General features: G+C 42.5%; 1 protein-coding gene across 9 annotated transcripts in view; it reads left to right on the plus strand.

Annotated features, from left to right (window-relative positions):
- The window catches only part of BRCA1 (BRCA1 DNA repair associated), a 60,891-nt gene that overhangs the window by 23,702 nt on the left and 18,234 nt on the right, over positions 1–18,955 (plus strand). For 6 of the 9 annotated variants that reach the window (XM_057317885.1, XM_057317881.1, XM_057317882.1 and 3 more), the window contains exons 10-15: positions 144–3,551; positions 3,949–4,037; positions 9,203–9,374; positions 15,276–15,402; positions 17,289–17,476; positions 18,602–18,912. In XM_057317885.1, the coding sequence (XP_057173868.1) occupies positions 144–3,551; positions 3,949–4,037; positions 9,203–9,374; positions 15,276–15,402; positions 17,289–17,476; positions 18,602–18,912 (4,295 nt within the window). The remainder of the gene's footprint in view (positions 1–143; positions 3,552–3,948; positions 4,038–9,202; positions 9,375–15,275; positions 15,403–17,288; positions 17,477–18,601; positions 18,913–18,955) is intronic. The other 3 variants (XM_057317888.1, XM_057317889.1, XM_057317887.1) reach the window with 2 other exon arrangements.

Consider the following 18,955-nt stretch of genomic DNA (forward strand, 5'->3'; position numbering starts at 1 on the left):
TCAGTATACTTGGTGGTTTATGAGGCTAGTTTCTCTAAAAATAGCCAGGTGCTTTATTTCCACCCCCAAGTTGTATTAAATGTATATATTCTTTTCATGATAATTCAGTTTTTAAGCACCTTGTTGTTTTTGTATACTTTCAGCTGCCTGTGAAATTTCTGAGGACATAACAAATATTGAACATCATCAATCCGGTAATAAAGATTTGACCACCACTGAGAAGCATGCAACTGAGAAGCATCCAGAAAAGTATCAGGGTATTTCTGTTTCAAACTTGCATGTGGAGCCATGTGGCACAAATACTCATACCAGCTCATTACAGCATGAGAACAGCAGTTTATTACTCACTAAAGACAGAATGAATGTAGAAAAGGCTGAATTCTGTAATAAAAGCAAACAGCTTGGCTCAGCAAGGAGCCAACAGAGCAGATGGGCTGGAAGTAAGGAAACATGTAATGATAGGCAGACTCCCAGCACAGAGAAAAAGGTACTTCTGAATGCTGATCCCCTGCATGGGAGAAAAGAACCGAGGAAGCAGAAACCTGCATGCTCTGACAGTCCTAGAGATTCCCAAGATGTTCCTTGGATAACGCTGAATAGTAGCGTACAGAAAGTTAATGAGTGGTTTTCCAGAAGTGATGGAATGTTACCTTCTGATGACTCACATGATGGGGGCTCTGACTCGAATACTGGAGTAGCTGGTGCGGTAGAAGTTCCAAATGAAGTGGACGGATATTCTGGTTCTTCTGAGAAAGTAGATTTAATGGCCAGTGATCCTCAGGTTGCTTTGATACGTGGAAGTGAAAGAGTCCACCCCAAGTCAGTAGAGAGTAATATCGAAGATAAAATATTTGGGAAAACCTACCGGAGGAGGGCGAGCCTCCCTAGCCACACGAATGAAGACCTAATTATAGGATTTCGTGCTATAGAACCTCAGACAACGCGAGCCCATCCCCTCACAAATAAAGCAAAGTGTAAAAGGAGAACTACATCAGGCCTTCTTCCTGAGGATTTTATCAAGAAAGTAGATTTGGCCGTTGTTCCAAAGACTCCTGAAAAGCTAGTTGAGGGAACCAACCAAATCGCACGAAATGGTCACGTGATGAATATTACAAATAACGGTCCTGAGAATGAAGCAAAAGGTGATTATGTTCAGAACGAGAAAAATGCTAACCCAACAGAATCATTGGAAAAAGAATCTGCTTTTAGAAGCAAAGCTGAACCGATAAGCAGCAGTATAAGCAATATGGAACTGGAATTAAATAGCTCCAGTTCGAAAGCCCCTAAGAAGAACAGGCTGAGGAGGAAGTCCTCCACCAGGCACACTTGTGCACTTGAATTCGTAGTCAGTAGAAATCCAAGCCCGCCTGATCATGGCGAACTACAGATCGATAGTTGTTCTAGCAGTGAAGAGATGAAGAAACAGCATTTGGACCAAATGCCAGTCAGACACAGCAAAACGCTTCAGCTCATGGAAGGTAAAGAACCTGCAACTGGAGCCAGGAGGGGCAGTAAGCCAGGGGAACAGATAAATAAGAGATTTGCCAGTCATACTTTTCCAGAGCTAAATTTGACAAACGTGCCTGGTTTTTTTGCTAACTGTTCAAGTTCTAATAAACCTCAAGAGCTTGTCAACCCTAGCCTTCAAAGAGAAGAACCAGAAGAGAGCCTAGGAAGGATTCAAGTGTCTGATAGTACCAGAGATCCCAAAGAGCTGCTCTTGGGTGGAGGAAGAGGTTTGCAAACTGAAAGATCTGTGGAGAGTACCCGTATTTCACTGGTACCTGATACTGATTACGGCACTCAGGACAGTATCTCGTTGCTGGAAGCTGACACCCTAAGGAAGACAAAAACAGCACCAAATCGACGTGCGAATCTGTGCGCAGCAACTGAAAACCCCAAGGAACCTATCCACGGTTGTTCTAAAGATACTAGAAATGACACAGAGGGTTTTGCAGATCCACTGACACGTGAAGATAACCACACTCAGGAGACAAGAATAGCAATGGAAGAGAGTGAACTTGACACACAGTATTTATACAACACATTCAAGGTTTCAAAGCGTCAGTCATTTGCTCTGTTTTCAAATCCAGAAGATCCAGAAAAGGACTGTGCAATGGTCTGTGCCCACTCCGGGGCCTTAAGGAAACAAAGTCCAAAAGTCACTCTTGAAGGTGGACAAAAAGAAGAAAATCAGGGAAAGAAAGAGTCTGAAATCAAGCATGTGCAGGCAGTTCATGCAACTGCAGGCTTTTCTGCAGTTAGTCAGCAAGCTAAGAAGCCAGGTGATTATGCCAAATGTAGCATAAAAGGAGGCTCTGGGCTTTGTCAGTCATCTCTGTTCAGAGGCAAGGAAGCTGAACTCCTTATTGCAAATAACCATGGAATTTCCCAGAACCCTTACCATATACCACCACTTTCTCCCATCAGATCATCTGTTAAAACTCTATGTAAGAAAAACCCGTCAGAGGAAAGGTTTGAGCAGCATTCAATGTCACCTGAAAGAGCAATGGGAAATGAGAGCGTCATTCAAAGTACAGTGAGCACAATTAGCCAAAATAACATTAGAGAAAGCACTTTGAAGGAAGTCAGCTCAAGCAGTGTTAATGAAGTGGGTTCCAGTACTAATGAAGTGGGTTCCAGTGGTGAAAACATTCAGGCAGAACTAGGTAGACACCGAGGACCTAAATTAAATGCTATGCTCAGATTAGGTCTTATGCAACCTGAAGTCTATAAGCAAAGCCCTCCTGTAAGTAATTGTAAACATCCGGAAATGAAAAGGCAAGGAGAAAATGAAGGCGTAGTTCTGTCTGTTAATGCAGATTTCTCTCCATGTCTAATTTCAGATAACCCCGAACAACCGATGGGAAGCACTTGCGCTTCTCAGGTTTGTTCGGAGACACCTGATGACCTATTAAATGGTGACAAAATAAAGGGAAAAAGCAGCTTTGCTGAAAGTGACATTAGGGAAAGATCTGCTGTTTTTAGCAAAAGTGTCCAGAAAGGAGCCTTCAGAAGAAGCCCTTTAGACGAAACACGTTTGGCCCAGGGTCACCAAAGAGGGGCCAGGAAATTAGAGTCCTCGGAAGAGAACACATCCAGTGAAGAGGAAGAGCTTCCATGCTTCCAACACTTACTATTTGGTAAAGTAACCAACACACCTTCTCAGCCTACCCGTCACAATGCTGTTGCCACAGAGGGTCTGTCTAAGAAAACAGAGGAGAACCTAGACTCACGGAAGAGTAGTTTAAGTGACCTCAGTAACCAGGGACCATCAGCAAGGGCATCCCAGGAACATTATCTTAGTGAGGAAGCAAGGTGTTCTGGGAGCTTATTTTCTTCACAGCACAGTGCATTGGAAGACTTGACAGTGACTACAAACAGCCAGGATCCTTTCTTGATGTTCGATCCCCCTTCCAAACAAGTGAGGCATCAGTCTGAAAACCTGGATGTTCTGAGCGACAAGGCATTGGTTTCAGATGATGATGATGAAAGGGAGCTTGGCCTGGACGAAGATAATCACGAAGAACAGAGTGTGGATTCAGACTTAGGTACTGGAACCAGGTTTTTGCGTTTGCCCCGTCGTGTTCTAGAAATGAGCTAACTGTTGATGCCTTGTGGGGGAGCACGTTTTACAAGCTTCCAACTAAAGCCACTGCTTCTTAAACTTTACCCATGTTCCTCCTAAGGTGCCTTTCCCTAAAAGTCCTTTACCCAGCTAGCACATCTTCTCTGTTTGAATGAGATCTAACTGTTGGTGGACTTCTTTCTGGTTTTCGTTGTTTTGATTTCCGAGAGGAAATCCGAGTGTCCCAAAACAAGGAGCTTAATCATTTTACATAACATGAAAGTGAAGTTTGTCCTGCCAATGGGAAGGCATGGGTGCGGCAAGTTGCAGTGTGTGCTGTCTGTCTGTTTTTACATCTGAAGCTATTTTTATCATTTAAGGTGAAGTGGCATCCGGGTATCAGAGTGAAACAAGCCTCTCTGAAGACCGTTCAGGGTTGTCCTCTCAGAGTGATATTCTAACCACTCAGGTAAAGAGCGTGTGTGTGGGGGGGTGTCTGTCGTGTCCTCTGCGTTCGGGAGCATGCACCCCACATTCTGACATTTGCTTGTATCATCCTTTATTTATTTTTTTTTTTAAAGATTTTATTTATTTATTCGACAGAGACAGAGACAGCCAGCGAGAAAGGGAACACAAGCAGGGGGAGTGGGAGAGGAAGAAGCAGGCTCATAGCGGAGGAGCCTGATGTGGGGCTCGATCCCATAACGCCGGGATCACGCCCTGAGCCGAAGGCAGACGCTTAACCGCTGTGCCACCCAGGCGCCCTGTGTATCATCCTTTAGAATGAATGGTCTAACAGTTGTATGTGGTACCTGGTCTCCTCCAAGTAGATTGTTAGCATCTGAACGGGACTCATGCTGCCTTTTATTTCATACACACACATACGTACAGACCAGCTGGCTCATGGCAGCACACTCAATCTGGAATTTAATGAATAAGCTAAACCTTCAAAACCAATTCTCCCTATAGCAAGTATATCTATGAGAGCACTACTGTATCAAAGAGAGGGGGTGTGTTCATTCTCGGGGCCAAATTGGAGCCTACAGAGTTCTCTTTCTGTTAGAGACAATCTAGCCTTGCGTTGTTTTGTAGAGATTTCTTGTTCTTTCTCTTCTAATTTGGTAGTTGTTCTTTGGTGCCTGTAAGTCCCCTTTTTTCTTTAAAAAAGAAAGTACACAATTTTACTTCTTTTTTTTTTTTTTTAAAGATTTTATTTATTTATTCGATAGAGATAGAGACAGCCAGCGAGAGAGGGAACACAAGCAGGGGGAGTGGGAGAGGAAGAAGCAGGCTCATAGCGGAAGAGCCTGATGTGGGGCTCGATCCCATAATGCCGGGATCACGCCCTGAGCCAAAGGCAGACGCTTAACCGCTGTGCCACCCAGGCACCCCCACAATTTTACTTCTTATATCTCATGCTCAAGACCAATATCAGGGTTACTTATGAATGGGATAAGAGCCTCGTCATATCTACGGCATTTGATAACAGGAATGTTTCAGTACTCCAGGAAGAATAGTCTCGGAAAAGCATTGTATTACAGCATTTAAAGATTCACACCAGCATCTTCGCAGAACAGGTAATACTAGTTGCCCTCGGAGCGGGGAAGTAGAAGACTGGGAGGAGAAGGAGGAAGCCCTACTTTTCTCTGGCTATCCTGTGCCTTGAATTTATACCATGTGCATACATTAATTATTTAAAAGATTAAATTCTGTGGGTTACTCAGTAGTCATTCTTATTAACTTACTGATACATAGTCTTCATTCTTCTTCCTGTATGTGCACAAGGATATGTGTATACCTTATCTTTAAAAAATATTTATGTCCGGGGCACCTGGGTGGTGCAGTTGTTAAGCGTCTGCCTTCAGCTCAGGGCATGATCCCAGGGTCCTGGGATCAAGCCCCCCATCGGGCTCCCTGCTCCGCTGGAAGCCTGCTTCTTCCTCTCCCACTCTCCCTGCTTGTGTTCTCGCTCTCGCTGGCTGTCTCTCTGTCACATAAATAAATAAAATCTTAAAAAAAAAATTTATATCCTACTCCACGTATTTACATTGTAATGTTGTGTTTTCTATGTCATTAAGTTTTCTTCAGTGATTCGTTTTTAATTACTATATAGTATTCTGTCTTTTGGGTGAGCCATGATTTATTTGACGTGTTGCCGAATATGAGGGTTGCAGGGTAAGAGGCACAGTTTGCTATTATGTACAGCACTATGGTAATATCTTTTATTTTTTATTTTTTAAGTAATCTCTATACCCAACACGGGGCTCAGACTCACAACCCCAAGATCAAGAGTTGCATGCTCTACCGACTGAGCCAGCCAGGCACCCATATGGTAGTATCTTTTTTTTTTTTTTCTTAAAGATTTTATTTATTTATTTGACAGAGATAGAGACAGCCAGCGAGAGAGGGAACACAAGCAGGGGGAGTGGGAGAGGAAGAAGCAAGCTCCCAGCGGAGGAGCCTGATGTGGGGCTCGATCCCATAACGCCGGGATCACGCCCTGAGCCGAAGGCAGACGCTTAACGATTGCGCCACCCAGGCACCCCCCGTATGGTAGTATCTTGATAGCTAAATATTTGCCCACGTTCCCAATGATTTCATTAGTATAAATTCCTAGGACTGGAGTGTTTGGTCTTTGATACATATTGTTAAATTGTTCTTCAGAAAGATTGAATGAAGCTGTTTTCTTCCAGCCCCCGTGGACTTGATGGTTCCCATTTCCCTGTACTTTTGCCAAAACCAGGTGGTATCCAGTTTTAAAATCTTCTAATTCTTGGCCTTGCTCTGAGGACTATAGAAAGAAAGGGCTTGTCTTCTCCTGCCCGTTTTCTGTACAGAGCAGATCCCTCTAGCACTGAAACCTGCTGGAGTCAGGAAGAAACCCATTCTGCACCTGAGTTGTCACCAGTGTTCTCCCCGCCTACGGGATTGCCATGGTGACTAAATGAACAGAAAGACTAAGGAGGCCTTTCCTCTGCAACTCCTATGAATCTTTCTGGGTGTGGATTTGGGGCTCTGTCGACCTTTCACCAATGCCTTTCACCTTTTTTGTCCCTTGTGTTTTAAGGTTGTAGGTCCTGGTTTCTGATTCTGTCCATCCTCCTTGTTTTTCACATTCCTGATCTTATTCACAGAGATATGTCTATTTGTTGAAGATTCATTTTGCCAAGTGTTTTTATCAAGCATCTACCCCAAAACAGACTTAAGGTCAGGTTTCCTGGCTAACTTAAGTCTAGAGTAGCACAGACAGGCAAAATGATTGAAGTGGGATCTTTTCCCTCTATCTGTTTAATCGAACTAAGGAGAAGTATATAGGAGATAGAGAAATCCTAGTTTGGTACCATCAGTATCTGTTTTTTATCAAAGACGGATTAATTAATTATTTATTCATTTTTGCATCAAACATTTACTGAGTACTTAACTACCTGCTAGGCATTGGGAATACAAAAATGATTAAGGAAGGATTCCTCCCATCAAGAAGCGTCGGTATTCCACTTCCATATGCTAATGCATTAGTAGTATAAAAGAGGTAGTGCGGGATCGTCTGTTCCTGATAGTAGATGTAGCTGGTGGGGACTTCTGAAGGAGCCATTTGAGCTGGGCCTTGAAAGAGGAGAAGAATTTTTCCAGATAGAGAAGGGAGGCAGCAATCAAGGCAAAGACGCAGAGGCATGAAATGTCCAGAAAGCACAGAACTGTCCTGTGTAACTGGAAAACGACATATGAGTAGTTTAGGAAAACAATGCTATGCTTAGGAATTTGGACTTTATCCTGAGGGCAGTAATGAGTAATAATTATATAGTGTTCAGAAGGTATTGACTGAGCAGTGGTATACCACTAAAATCCTTATGGAAGAAAGAGGCACGGTAAAAATGGCTTTTAAAGAACTTCCACAGTAATGCAGCTGTATTAAAAAAGATCAGAGTAGCATGTTGGGAATAGAAAAGAATAAGGCTAATTCCAGAAACACTAAAGAATTAGAATAATAAAAAAAAAAGCCTCGGTAAGCAATTTGGTTTTGGTCTCCCAAATGTATCTGGGCAATTACCTACAAGGGAATTTAGGTTATAAAGTAATTCCTTTGGGAAAACCCAAAGGAAAGTTCTCTAATTACAGTTCTCCTGTTACTATTTTCCCTGATTTTCTAACCTATTTCATGGCCACAGAGAGGTTAGATGTGATGGTCGTGCCAGAAGTGACTAATACAGCTTCTGAAGCTTATCAGTTGGCTGTGCACTTGGTTTCCTTCCAGATTTACTGAGGCCGCCCCAGGGCCAGGGTGTGATCAGCGACAGAACTACCCACAAGCACCACATGGTGGCAATGGCACTGCTGGTTGGCAGCAGGGCGATCTCAGGGCAGCAGCAGAAGCCTTTGTGACGCTGGGAATACATTTTCTGGTCATAAAAACCTGAAAACTGTGAACTCGGTATTGCAGGAGAAAGGAGATGGCTTGTTTTTAGTAGCGGGCAATGTCATTTTGCAAGGATCAGAAGCAACAGAGGGTAAAACAGTCTTTCCCTGGGGTTTGCCGGCAACCATTGATGTGCCTTCTACCAGTGATGAAGAAATGTATGTTTTGGAAAGCTCCTTATTTACCAAGTACTTTGCTTATCAAAAACCTAAGACTTAGCAGATTTCTTCTTAAAACGGAGAAATAAACATCAGAAGCCCCATAAGCAGGAAGAGCCCATTATCTGGGGGCGCCTGGGTGGCTCAGTCGTTAAGCGTCTGCCTTCGGCTCAGGGTGTGATCCCAGAGTCCTGGGATTGAGCCCCACATCGGGCTCCTCCGCTGGGAGCCTGCTTCTTCCTCTCCCACTCCCCCTGCTTGTGTTCCCTCTCTTGCTGACTGTCTCTGTCTGTCAAATAAATAAATAAAATCTTAAAAAAAAAAAAAAGCGCCCATTCTCTTGAGTTGAAAACAGTAACTGTCCTTACAGGATTACCCAGGGCTCTTTGTGCTAGATCCTTCCCTCCAGCAGGTCATCTCTAGGTACCCTCTCCGCTTGCAGAACGGCAACACCATGAGGGCTCTAATCCCCAGCACTAGAACAGTGCCTTGCGTATAATACATGGTCAGCAAATAGTTGTCGAAGGAACAAATAGATAAATCAGTGCATCAGCTCTTTGCTCTCTCTCTTTTAGAAACTAAATGGTCAAAGAATCCCAGAAAAGGAACAGCCCTTACCAGCTAGAAATCAGACATTATTTATACGGACTAATCTAAATCTCGTAAGAGTTCTACAGTACCAAGTCTGTGAAACACAGCCTGTGTAAAATGTTAACAGAATCATGCTAATTTTAAATATCGTGTTACCTTCGTTGTTTCTTTTTTTTGCTCCCTCGCTTTAAAAGAAAATAACCAACTTTGAAAGGACATCACAATAAAGCCAAGTCTATTTGGGAGAGTTTGAGGAGTTTTTTTCCCCCACTCTAACATCATTCTGAGATAATTTCATGGGCATTAATTGCAGGAATATGGTTGGATTAAAGGGTGTTCAGCCAGAACTCACAATTCCATACTAGGTGGCTTCGGTTCCCATGCTAAAATTAATTGGTATGACATATCCTTGCTTTGTGGCAAGTTGCTGGAAGAGTGTGACTTTCCTGGTGTCATTTCTTGTGTTCACAGCAGAGGGATACCATGCAAGATAACCTGATAAAGCTCCAGCAGGAAATGGCCGAACTGGAAGCCGTGTTAGAGCAGCACGGGAGCCAGCCTTCTCGCAGCTCCCCTTCCCTCCTAGCAGGTTCTGGTGCCCCGGAGGATCTGCTAAATCCGGAACAAAACACATCAGAAAAAGGTTTGTCATATTGGCCTAACTCTGGTATGTTAAGCGGAATTCTTCTCCCTAAGCCTTTATCCTTCTAAAAAGTGTGGGCCTAGGGGCGCCTGGGTGGCTCAGTCGGTTAAGCATCTGACTCTTGATTTCGGCTCAGGTCATGATCTCGGGACTGGGATCAAGCTCCACATTGGGCTCCGTGCTCAGCGCAGAGTCTGCTTGTCCCTCTCCCTCTGCTCCTCCCCCCACTCATGCTCACGCTCTCTCGCTCTCTCAAATAAATAAACTCTTAAAAAAAAAAAAAGTGTGGGCCTAACTCTGACATTTTATGTTCTTTGCTCAGCATAGGTTTGCTGAGTCACTCCACGGGTAATTTTATTTAGAGCCTTGCCTCCGTTCCCTGCTCACAACTAATTTACCTTATAGAGTAACCAAGACAGTCATGAAGTGCCATTGTCTGACTGCGTACCCACAAAGAAGAGATGCTACGGGGACCCCATAGGAAACTGAGTATGATGCGGGAGACTGGAAATAGGCAAACCTTCATTCTAGAAAGCTTAGAAAAAACAACACTCAGACTTAGTCCTTTTAACAGTGGTGTCAGGTCCCAAAGCCCTAATTAATGCGCGTTCTGGTTTTGCGAGAGCTGTCCTAGCTGTCAGGAATTGCACCATGATCCACAAAAAGTCCAGTTACTTGGGAGAGGCAGGCACTTTATACCAGCATTATGGTTATCAACAAGACCGGATGGACCTCTGAGCGAAGGCATTTGGAGTATCCAGGCAGGTTGGAATTGATCAGAGCTGACTTCCTGTAAGAAGTGAGCACTGAGCTGAGGAATAACGTGGAGTAAATGAAGGAAAGTGAGCTGAAAGTTTGAGTCTTTAATTGGACAGAGCCTTGTGGAAGATAGCACATCAGGCAGGTTGTAAATAGGGGCAGAGCCACAGACACATAGGTGAGAGGCTGTGTGCAGGCACGGGTTCCACGGTGGGGGGGCGGGGGGGAGCTGCTGCTTAGGGACAGGCACGTGTGGTGAGTCCCCCCAAAGTGTTCTTCACTACTGTCTCCGTGATACCTACCCAGCTAACTTAGTATGAAGGTTCCTTTTTCGTCGCTCCCTTCTGCAGCTCTGCTGGGGCCTTTAGGGCCTGTCTTTTCTTTCTAGGAACTCAAGTCTCAATTCTCCAGAACAGTGTGGCCCTGGTCCCAGAATGCGCCTTGCAGTATTTTTGTGTTCAGGGAGAAACAGTAGCTCATGCGTGAGAAGCTGGGGACTCTGTTGCTATGGCAGTGGTTCAAAATGTATTTCCTTAAATGCTTTCTTTGTAACTGTACCTTCATTTGTTCATCTCCCAGATAATGAAGCCCAAAGTCCCGTCCCCAGCACAGTTCTCTTCTTTGGGGTGCTTTCACCATCTTCAGTCTAAAAACAGACTAGACTTGCCATGTTAATGCACAACGTAGAAAATGGTATTGTCTGGCTTTGAATACGTCTGTAAATCTACTGTCTCCTCTTTGGAGTGTTGTGTGTGTGCATTTATTTTTTCCTGAAGATCTGCAGACAGCGTGTTTCTTGTGGCTTGCTTTCCTTCATTTTAAAATTTCATAAATGCTATATTTTTACACATTATGCTGTACTATGGATTTGAAAACCTTTTTGAAAATTTCTTCTGAATTTCTGTGTAACATTTTTGTCAGGAGCTTTTACTCTATCCTTTAAAGTAAACTTACTCACAGTCTTCTTTCTCATAGCATCCGCAGAGTTCTGAGGTAGGTGGGTAAATGTTGAGCGGAGAGAGGAGAAGCTTATGAAAATTTCCTGGTTTAAAAGATAAAAGGTGCGAGGCGCCTGGGTGGCTCAGTCGGTTCAGCGTCTGCCTTCAACTCAGGTCATGATCTCAGGGTCCTGTGATCGAGCCCCATGTTGGGCTCTCTGCTCAGCAGGGAGTCTGCTTCTCCCTCTCCCTCTGTGCTTCCTCTCCTCTCTCTCTCCCTCTCTCTCAAATAAATAAATAAATAAATAATCTTAAGAAAGAAGAGAAGAAAAGAGTCCTTGTGGTGCCTGGCTGGCTCAGTCGTGTGTTCGAGCCTCATGTTGGATGTAGACATTACTAAAAAAAGGAAAGAGAAAAAAGCCCTTTCTCCTAGCTCCACAGAGAGCGTCCTCCATGACCTCTTACATTGGCATAACTGAAATATCTTGTACAAATTGTTCAAATGCTACTTCTCACTAAGACCTAGCATGAGCCACCATATTTTTTATTGCAAGTTTTACCTCTCTGACTTCTCCACTTTACCCTGTTACTCTTTTCATAACCCTTACGAACTTTTAATCATACACAATTTGTTTTTGCTTACTGTTGAGAATTCCTCCTCACCTCCCACTAGAATGTAGATTCCATGAGGGCAGAGAACTTTTAGAACACAGTAGGCACTCAGTAAATATTTTAATTCACATTATTAAAAAACTCAAAAACCCACCCCAGACTTACTGAAAGGAAATTTCTGGGTATGAATTCTGAAATTTTGTGGCTTTATTTCTGAAACAGTGTGAGTATCAAGTTAATATCAACTCAAGTTTTGTGACTTTTCCTCTCTTAAGTTGGTTTGAGTTGAACTAAAATTCAAGCAAACTTCTTTTTTTTTTTTTTTTAAGATTTTATTTATTTGTCAGAGAGAGAGCACAAGCAGGGGGAGCTGCAGGCAGAGGGAGAAGCAGGCTCCCCACTGAGCAGAGAGCCAGACTCAGGGCTTGATCCTAGGACCCAGGGGTCATGAACTGACTCGAAAGCAGACGCTCAACCGACTGAGCCACCCAGGGTCCTGGGATGGAGTCCCACATCTGACTCCTTGCTCAGCGGCAAGCTGATTCTCCCTCTGCCTGCCGTTCCCTCTGCTTGTGCTCTCTCTCTCTCACAAATAAATAAATAACATATTAAAAAATAAAATAAGGATTTTATTATTTGAGAGAGAGCACAAGCAGGGGGAGGGGCAGAGGGAGAAGCAGACTCCCTACTGAACAAGGAGCCTGCCCTGTGGGGTGGGGGGGCTCAGGGGGCTGGATCCCAGGACCTCCCCCCCCCCATCTTGACCCGAGCTGAAGGCAAACGCTCAACCGACTGAGCCACCCACGTGCCCTGAACCAATATTCTTAAAATGATGAAGGCCCTCTTAAAATGATGAAAGGTCTTCACCTCAAATGTTCTGCCCTTAGCATAGATCTGTCCTGTGGTTTATCTCGAGGTCATTCCCAAGCCTGCATATTTTTGTGCAAATGTGTATCCTTACCCATTATAAATTATGTATACTTCCCTCTACATGTAAAGCTGTTTCATATCAGGCATTTGGTTGGGATTTTTCCCTCCTGGATTACCTGTCACTCAAAAGCAAACATTAGCATTTGTAAGATCACAGTCCGTTACAGTGGAAGTGATTTTTAGACACATCTGAGCTCCTCTGTCCCACAATATATTCATTCCTGGAAGCACTTGTTAAAAATTCCTAGGCTTCTGCCCTGGAAATTCTGAATCAGTTGGGGTGGGTGGGTTATGGTGTGTTTTTTTTGTTTTTTTTTTTAAGATTTTATTTATTTATTTGACAGAGAGAGGCAGCCAGTGAGAGAGGGAACACAAGCAGGGGGAGTGGGAGAGGAAGAAGCAGGCTCCCAGCGGAGGAGGGAGCCTGATGCGGGGCTCGATCCCAGGACTCTGGGATCACGCCCTGAGCCGAAGGCAGACACCTAACGACTGAGCCACCCAGGTGCCCCTGGATTATGTATTTTTTAAAACTGTATTTCATTGTAGGTCCTGTACTTTGTAGTTTATAATTTCTTAATATCTTTCCTTCTTCCCTGTTGTTTTTTCCTTTGATTTCCCTCCCAATACTTTGCATAATTCTTAATGCATAATAGGCAGTCAGTAAGTTTGTTAAATGTTTGGTCTAGCCCATATTCCCTACCCATGAAGAATATAACAGGTTAAGACCCCCCAGAAGAGGGGCACCTGGGTGGCTTAGTCCATTAAGCATCTGCCTTCGGTACAGGTCATGATACCGGGTTATGGGATCGAGTCCCAAGTCGATAATGGGGTTGTGGGATCGAGTCCCAAGTCAGGCTCCCTGCTCAGTGGGGAGTCTGCTTCTCCCTCTACCCCTCCCCTCATCTCTCTCTCACACACACTCTCTCTCTCTCAAATAAAATCTTAAAAAAAAAGACCCCCCAGAAGAGGGGGTGATTTAAGAGGGACTATTCTAGGACTTGGGCTCTAGGTCCTGCTTTATGAAATAAGGATTAAGGAAAAAGAAGAGCAGAAAACTTTGCCCTGTGTGTTTTGTATACTATTGAGGTATCGAATCCAATTCAGGTTAGTTTAATTTCTTTGTAGTTTGAGCCCTATTGTATTGAAAAGAGCGGGACACCTGAGTGGCTGGGTCGGTTAAGCATCTGACCCTTGGTTTCGGTTCAGGTCATGGTCTTGGAGTCCTGGGATTGAGCCCCATGGGGCTCTGCGCTCAGCTTGGAATCTGCTTGGGATTCTCTCCCTCCCTCTCTGTCCCCCCACCCTCCTCTCACATTCTCCAGCGTTCGCATGCTGTCTCTCAAATAATAAAATCTTTAAAAAGAAAAGAGCAATTCATATGCCAGATGTTTAGACAATGGAATGACTTTAATATCTGTGTTTGTGTCTGAGGCTCCTCCCCCACACACTCTTTCACTTTTTTATTTTAACCCTTTCCAGTGGTTAATTCTGTTTGGTGTGATTCCTTAGAGACTACACATTACCTTTTATCAATTATCACCCTGTATTTAGGGGGAAGTGATACACAGTTGAAAGAAAAACCTGCTGGTTCACTGTAAGAATGCTTGCTTTCAGCAGTTGGGAGTTCCTGTGTTCCTAGAAACGCACAGGTCCGGAAAAAATAGGCATAAAGGAAACTAGAAATAATGCATTTGAGGAATAACTCGGGAGATCAGTGATTATTTCCCCCCAGGCTACCCAGTGACTTAAAAAACAGTTTAATTAGTATTGCCTTTTGTTTAAAATTTTCTGCCTTGACTTACTAATAAAAGCTCAAAATAAATTATAGTCGTCAGTGACTTTTTAATGGGTAGAAGACATTTGTAATTTTAAGTGTTTGTTTTTGCTTTTTAAGGATTTCTGCCTTGAAGGCATTTCCTAGAAAGCAGTGGTACAATAATACATTTGGAGGAATTAATAAATAAAAAGGACGCACTAACGTGCCAGAACTTTGCCTTGGGTCTGTTGTGTGTGTTTTCCTTTTCCTGTGCCGTTTCACCAGCTGTTCCATAGATTCCTTCAAGGTTCCTTATCAGTCAGCACCTTGGTTTTTGTGTGTGTTGGGTTTTTTTGGCTTGTTTTTTTCTGAGTCATTGAAAATGGGAAGCAAAATGTCACCTGTTTTTTTCTTTCTCATCCGACCGCTCCCCTCTTATTTCCCCACACGTGCAAAAAGTTCAACCCCCCATCCTCTGCAGTCTTTGATGTGGAGGCAGTAGGGAATGTGCTTTGTGCTTTCCAGTACTTTCTCTTCCCTGCTATCTAAGGGGATTTCAGAATAATTTATTTTGCTGCAGAGATAAAAATTCATTTCCTATTCTTGTTTCCTTATCATTCAGGGCCAAAAAATGTATGTTTTTTCCCAGCCTCGTCTCCGCCGGGTATCTTCATTGACTCCGTCCTGAAGTGTTTCCTTTCATTGTCCCTACGATTTTTGAGTCATTTAGTTTCACCTGGTGCTGCAACACTTAGGTCTACAAAATTCTGTCTGATATACTTGTTTAAAAATCAATTTGATTGTCACAGGTTGCTGCTTTCGAAAAAATCGATATCCTCACCTGAATTATCACCATCAGGACAAAACAGTAAAGTAGATTTCTTTGTTTTCTCATCCCATTTCAAGCAATATTAACTTCAGAGAAAAGTAGTGACTATCCTATAAGCCAGAATCCCGAAAGCCTTTCTGCTGACAAATTTCAAGTATCTCTGGATAGTTCCACCAGTAAAAATAAAGAACCAGGAACAAGAAGGTAAGACGTAATACATGTCAAGTTGTAGTCTCTAAATAACATCTTTACTTGTATTGAACTCTTATTTTTAAATTTTTTTCACCATCCTTTTTCTAGTTTTTTTGTAAAGAGCCATTTCTAACCTCTCATTGCTCTGGGACACTTCTTTTGTTTAATTGCACGTAGGTTTTCTGGATCTGTACAAGGCATGAGCTACGAGGTGAGAAATGCACAGATCTGTCCCTTTTGAAGGGCAGAATAAAACGTTGAACTGAAACCACAACAAGCCTGGGAGCTGAGGTAGACAGGCAGCCTTGGCCCTGATTGAAGTTTTGGCCTCTTTAGAAAAAGTTTAGCTATTGATTGACCCCAGGAAAAGTCAGACTATCTTTCAGGGATGTCTATGCAAATCATTATTGAGATAAGACTGTGTAGCATTTCATATTTTCCAAAGTACTTTATCTGCTTCCTCATTGGATCTTTACAGTACTGTAAGGGTAAAAGGACAGGTTGGGGCTGTTCTTCCTATTTGAAAGTTCAGGACAGAACCTCAGAGCCATCGCAGGCCTGCATCTCACCACTCTAGGAGGGAAATAGAATTCCAATTTATTGAGATCCTACTGTGTGTACATATACTTTTATTTTTTATTTGTCTTCCTGAAAATAGTGACAAGTTGTCAATAATCTAATCATACTATCTTTCAAGCCTCTTGAACTGATATATTTTTGAGGCTGGGAGACTGACATTGTGGCTGTGAGAGAATGCAAAGATCTGGCCTCCATAAGCACTGGCCCATGTTTAGAGGGAATGACCTCATTGCCATCAATTGAGCTAACCATTTAATATTTATACTAAATATTCCTATACCTTCTCCTCCTCCCCAGTGTACCCTATAGAGACTTCTATTAAAGAACCTGCATATTGGGGTGCCTGGGAGGCTTAGACAGCTAAGCATCTGATTCTTGTTGCTTTTTTCATACATATACAAAAAGAAAAAAAAAAAAGAACCTACACGTTGATTAAACGTCCTCTCTCTACTAGACTACCTGAGAGCGGTGATTCAGGTTTTGCTCATCTTTAATGCACAGGGCTTACTTTTATTGCCTGACTTGTAGTAAACACCCAATAATTGTTTAATAGACAATTATTTGATGTATTATAATTATTAATATTATTATGTTATATTATATAATCCATTATAATAAATTGTATATTATAAAAATTGTATTTGATTATTTAGTAGCCATTGTTTATTATTTAAAGGAAACGATAACTAATGCATTTGAGGATGAATTCCTCAAATCTGTTAAGTATCCTTTAAATAAATCTGTTGCTAAGTATCTTATTCTGCAAAGCCCTAAACACCGGAAAGAGTGGAGGATGGAATCACTGGGCGCATGTGCTCTTCTGACAGTACTTTATAGCTGGCTTTTGTTCTGAGAATGGCTTTAGATCTTGAAAAGGCAGGAGATAGGGATGTTTCTATGAATTCTGCTAAAATTGGGCAGAAAGAGTGAGTGCAGAAATGTCAAAATTAATCAGCTTTCTATTTTCATGAGAGATCTGATTCTGATACATCCATTTGGACTCAAGTGGAAGAGCGGATAGAATTTGATTGAGTGAGTGGCAGTGGAGAATTTGGTGAAATTTGCTGACACGCTTTTAAACAGCTGAGAAATATCCTGCCTCAGCCCAGGCCCTAAGGGGAGCTGTTATATGTCAGCCCTGACACGTTGGCAGGCTCCATGAATCCAGACTTCTGGGCAGTCACTTGGGTTCTTTTTCGCTAGTCATTCCCCATCTCCCTGACAGTGAGCTGCTCCGCTTTCGCGTCCGCTGCCCAGGAAGTATGATGAGTCCTTTCACAAACTGTGGTGGTGTGTTTCTCCCTTCATCCTTCTTCTAGGTCTTCCCCTTCTCCATCCCGGTTGTTAGATACCAGTTGGTATGTGCACAGCGGCCCAAGGAATCTTCAGAACACAAACTGCCCGTCTCAAAAGGAGCTCATTAAGGTCGTCAGTGTGGAGGACCAAGCACCGACTAGGTCAGAGGCCCAAGAGGTCGTGGAGCAGTCTTTGTCAAGACCAGATCTGGGTAATATTTCATCTGCTCTAATGGAGAAAACACTTCTGTTTTACTTTGAATCTGACCTAAAGATATTTTGGCTAATCAACTTTTCGGATGTCTAGCATGTCTAGTCTATAACGAATGCTTCTCTTATACTTAAACCCATTTTAGAAAAATAGCTTGAATATTAATCCAAATTTACATGAAAATTATTGCAGCTCTTAATCTGTCTTTACTGGTTTAACTCTAACAGTTTTGAGGATGGGAGAGTCTTGTGTGCTCTAAATATTTTATTTCAACTGTTAAGTAAGAATTCTAGGGCCCTAGGGGTGCCTGGCTGGCTCAGTCAGTAGAGGGTGCAACTCTTGATCTTGGGGTCATGAGTTTGAGCCCTACATTAGGCATAGAGATTACTTAAAAAAAAAAAGTAAAAAATAAAGAATTCTAGGGCCCTAGGATAAAGTTTTCAGCCTGTCCTTTATTGAAAAATGAGTCAAATCTCCAAAGTAAGCTCTTATTCTATGAATTAATGAATATAAATGACTATGCATTTTATGCCTTATAAATCACTTTAAATGAATGGTGTGTTTTATGGCTTATAAATCAAAGTTTCAATCAGTAAAGAAAGTTTTAAATTAGTCCTCAAAAACACATTATCATAAGAGGTGCTCTTTGGCACTAAATGTCGTATTTGGCCATGTTCTTTAAGGTCATTTTAGGGATCTCATGCTTTCTCTTTGGCTATGCTTACTTCCTGATGGAGTGACGTTCTCTGAAGTGTTTCAGGAATGGTCTTCTATTTTTAATTTGGTAATGATATCTGATGATTTATTAAGTCAAAAAGACAATGATATCATCATGGATAAAGAAAAATCAAGTATTTGTCTAATTTTTCAAAATTGTTCTCCTTCCTTACAAAAGTACCTTGTTCTTTACGGTCATTGTTAAACAGTTGGAGAATATAGGTAATAAAAACTTCGAAAAGAATATTTAAAGTTACTTGTATTCCTGTCATTAGCAATAAAATGCTGCTATATTTCTTTAGTCAGTTGGCTTAAACTTTTATTTTTAAAATATAGAATCATGATGAATAGTATTTGTAATTCAAGATTCATCGTCGTCTGGGCTAACTTCTTCCCCTGTGCCTTTCAGAGGGAACCCCTTACCTCGAGTCTGGAATCAGCCTCTTCTCTGATGACCCTGAGTCTGACCCCTCTGCAGACAGAGCCCCAGAGCCAGCTCATGTTAGCAGCATGCCAACTTCAACCTCTGCTTTGAAATTACCCCAATTTCAAGTTGAAGAATCAGCCAAGAGTACAGCTGCTGTCGATGTTGCTAATACTGCTGGGTATAATAAGAGGGAAGACACTGTGGGCAGGGAGAAGCCAGAAGTTATATCTTCAGTAAAAAGAATCAACAGAACAATATCTATGGTGGCATCAGGCTTAACCCCAAAAGAATTTGTGAGTGTATTTATGTATCTCCCTAACAACTGAGATTTCTTAA

This window comes from Ursus arctos, unplaced genomic scaffold (assembly GCF_023065955.2).
Source record: "Ursus arctos isolate Adak ecotype North America unplaced genomic scaffold, UrsArc2.0 scaffold_24, whole genome shotgun sequence".
NCBI classification, from domain to species: Eukaryota; Metazoa; Chordata; class Mammalia; order Carnivora; family Ursidae; genus Ursus; species Ursus arctos.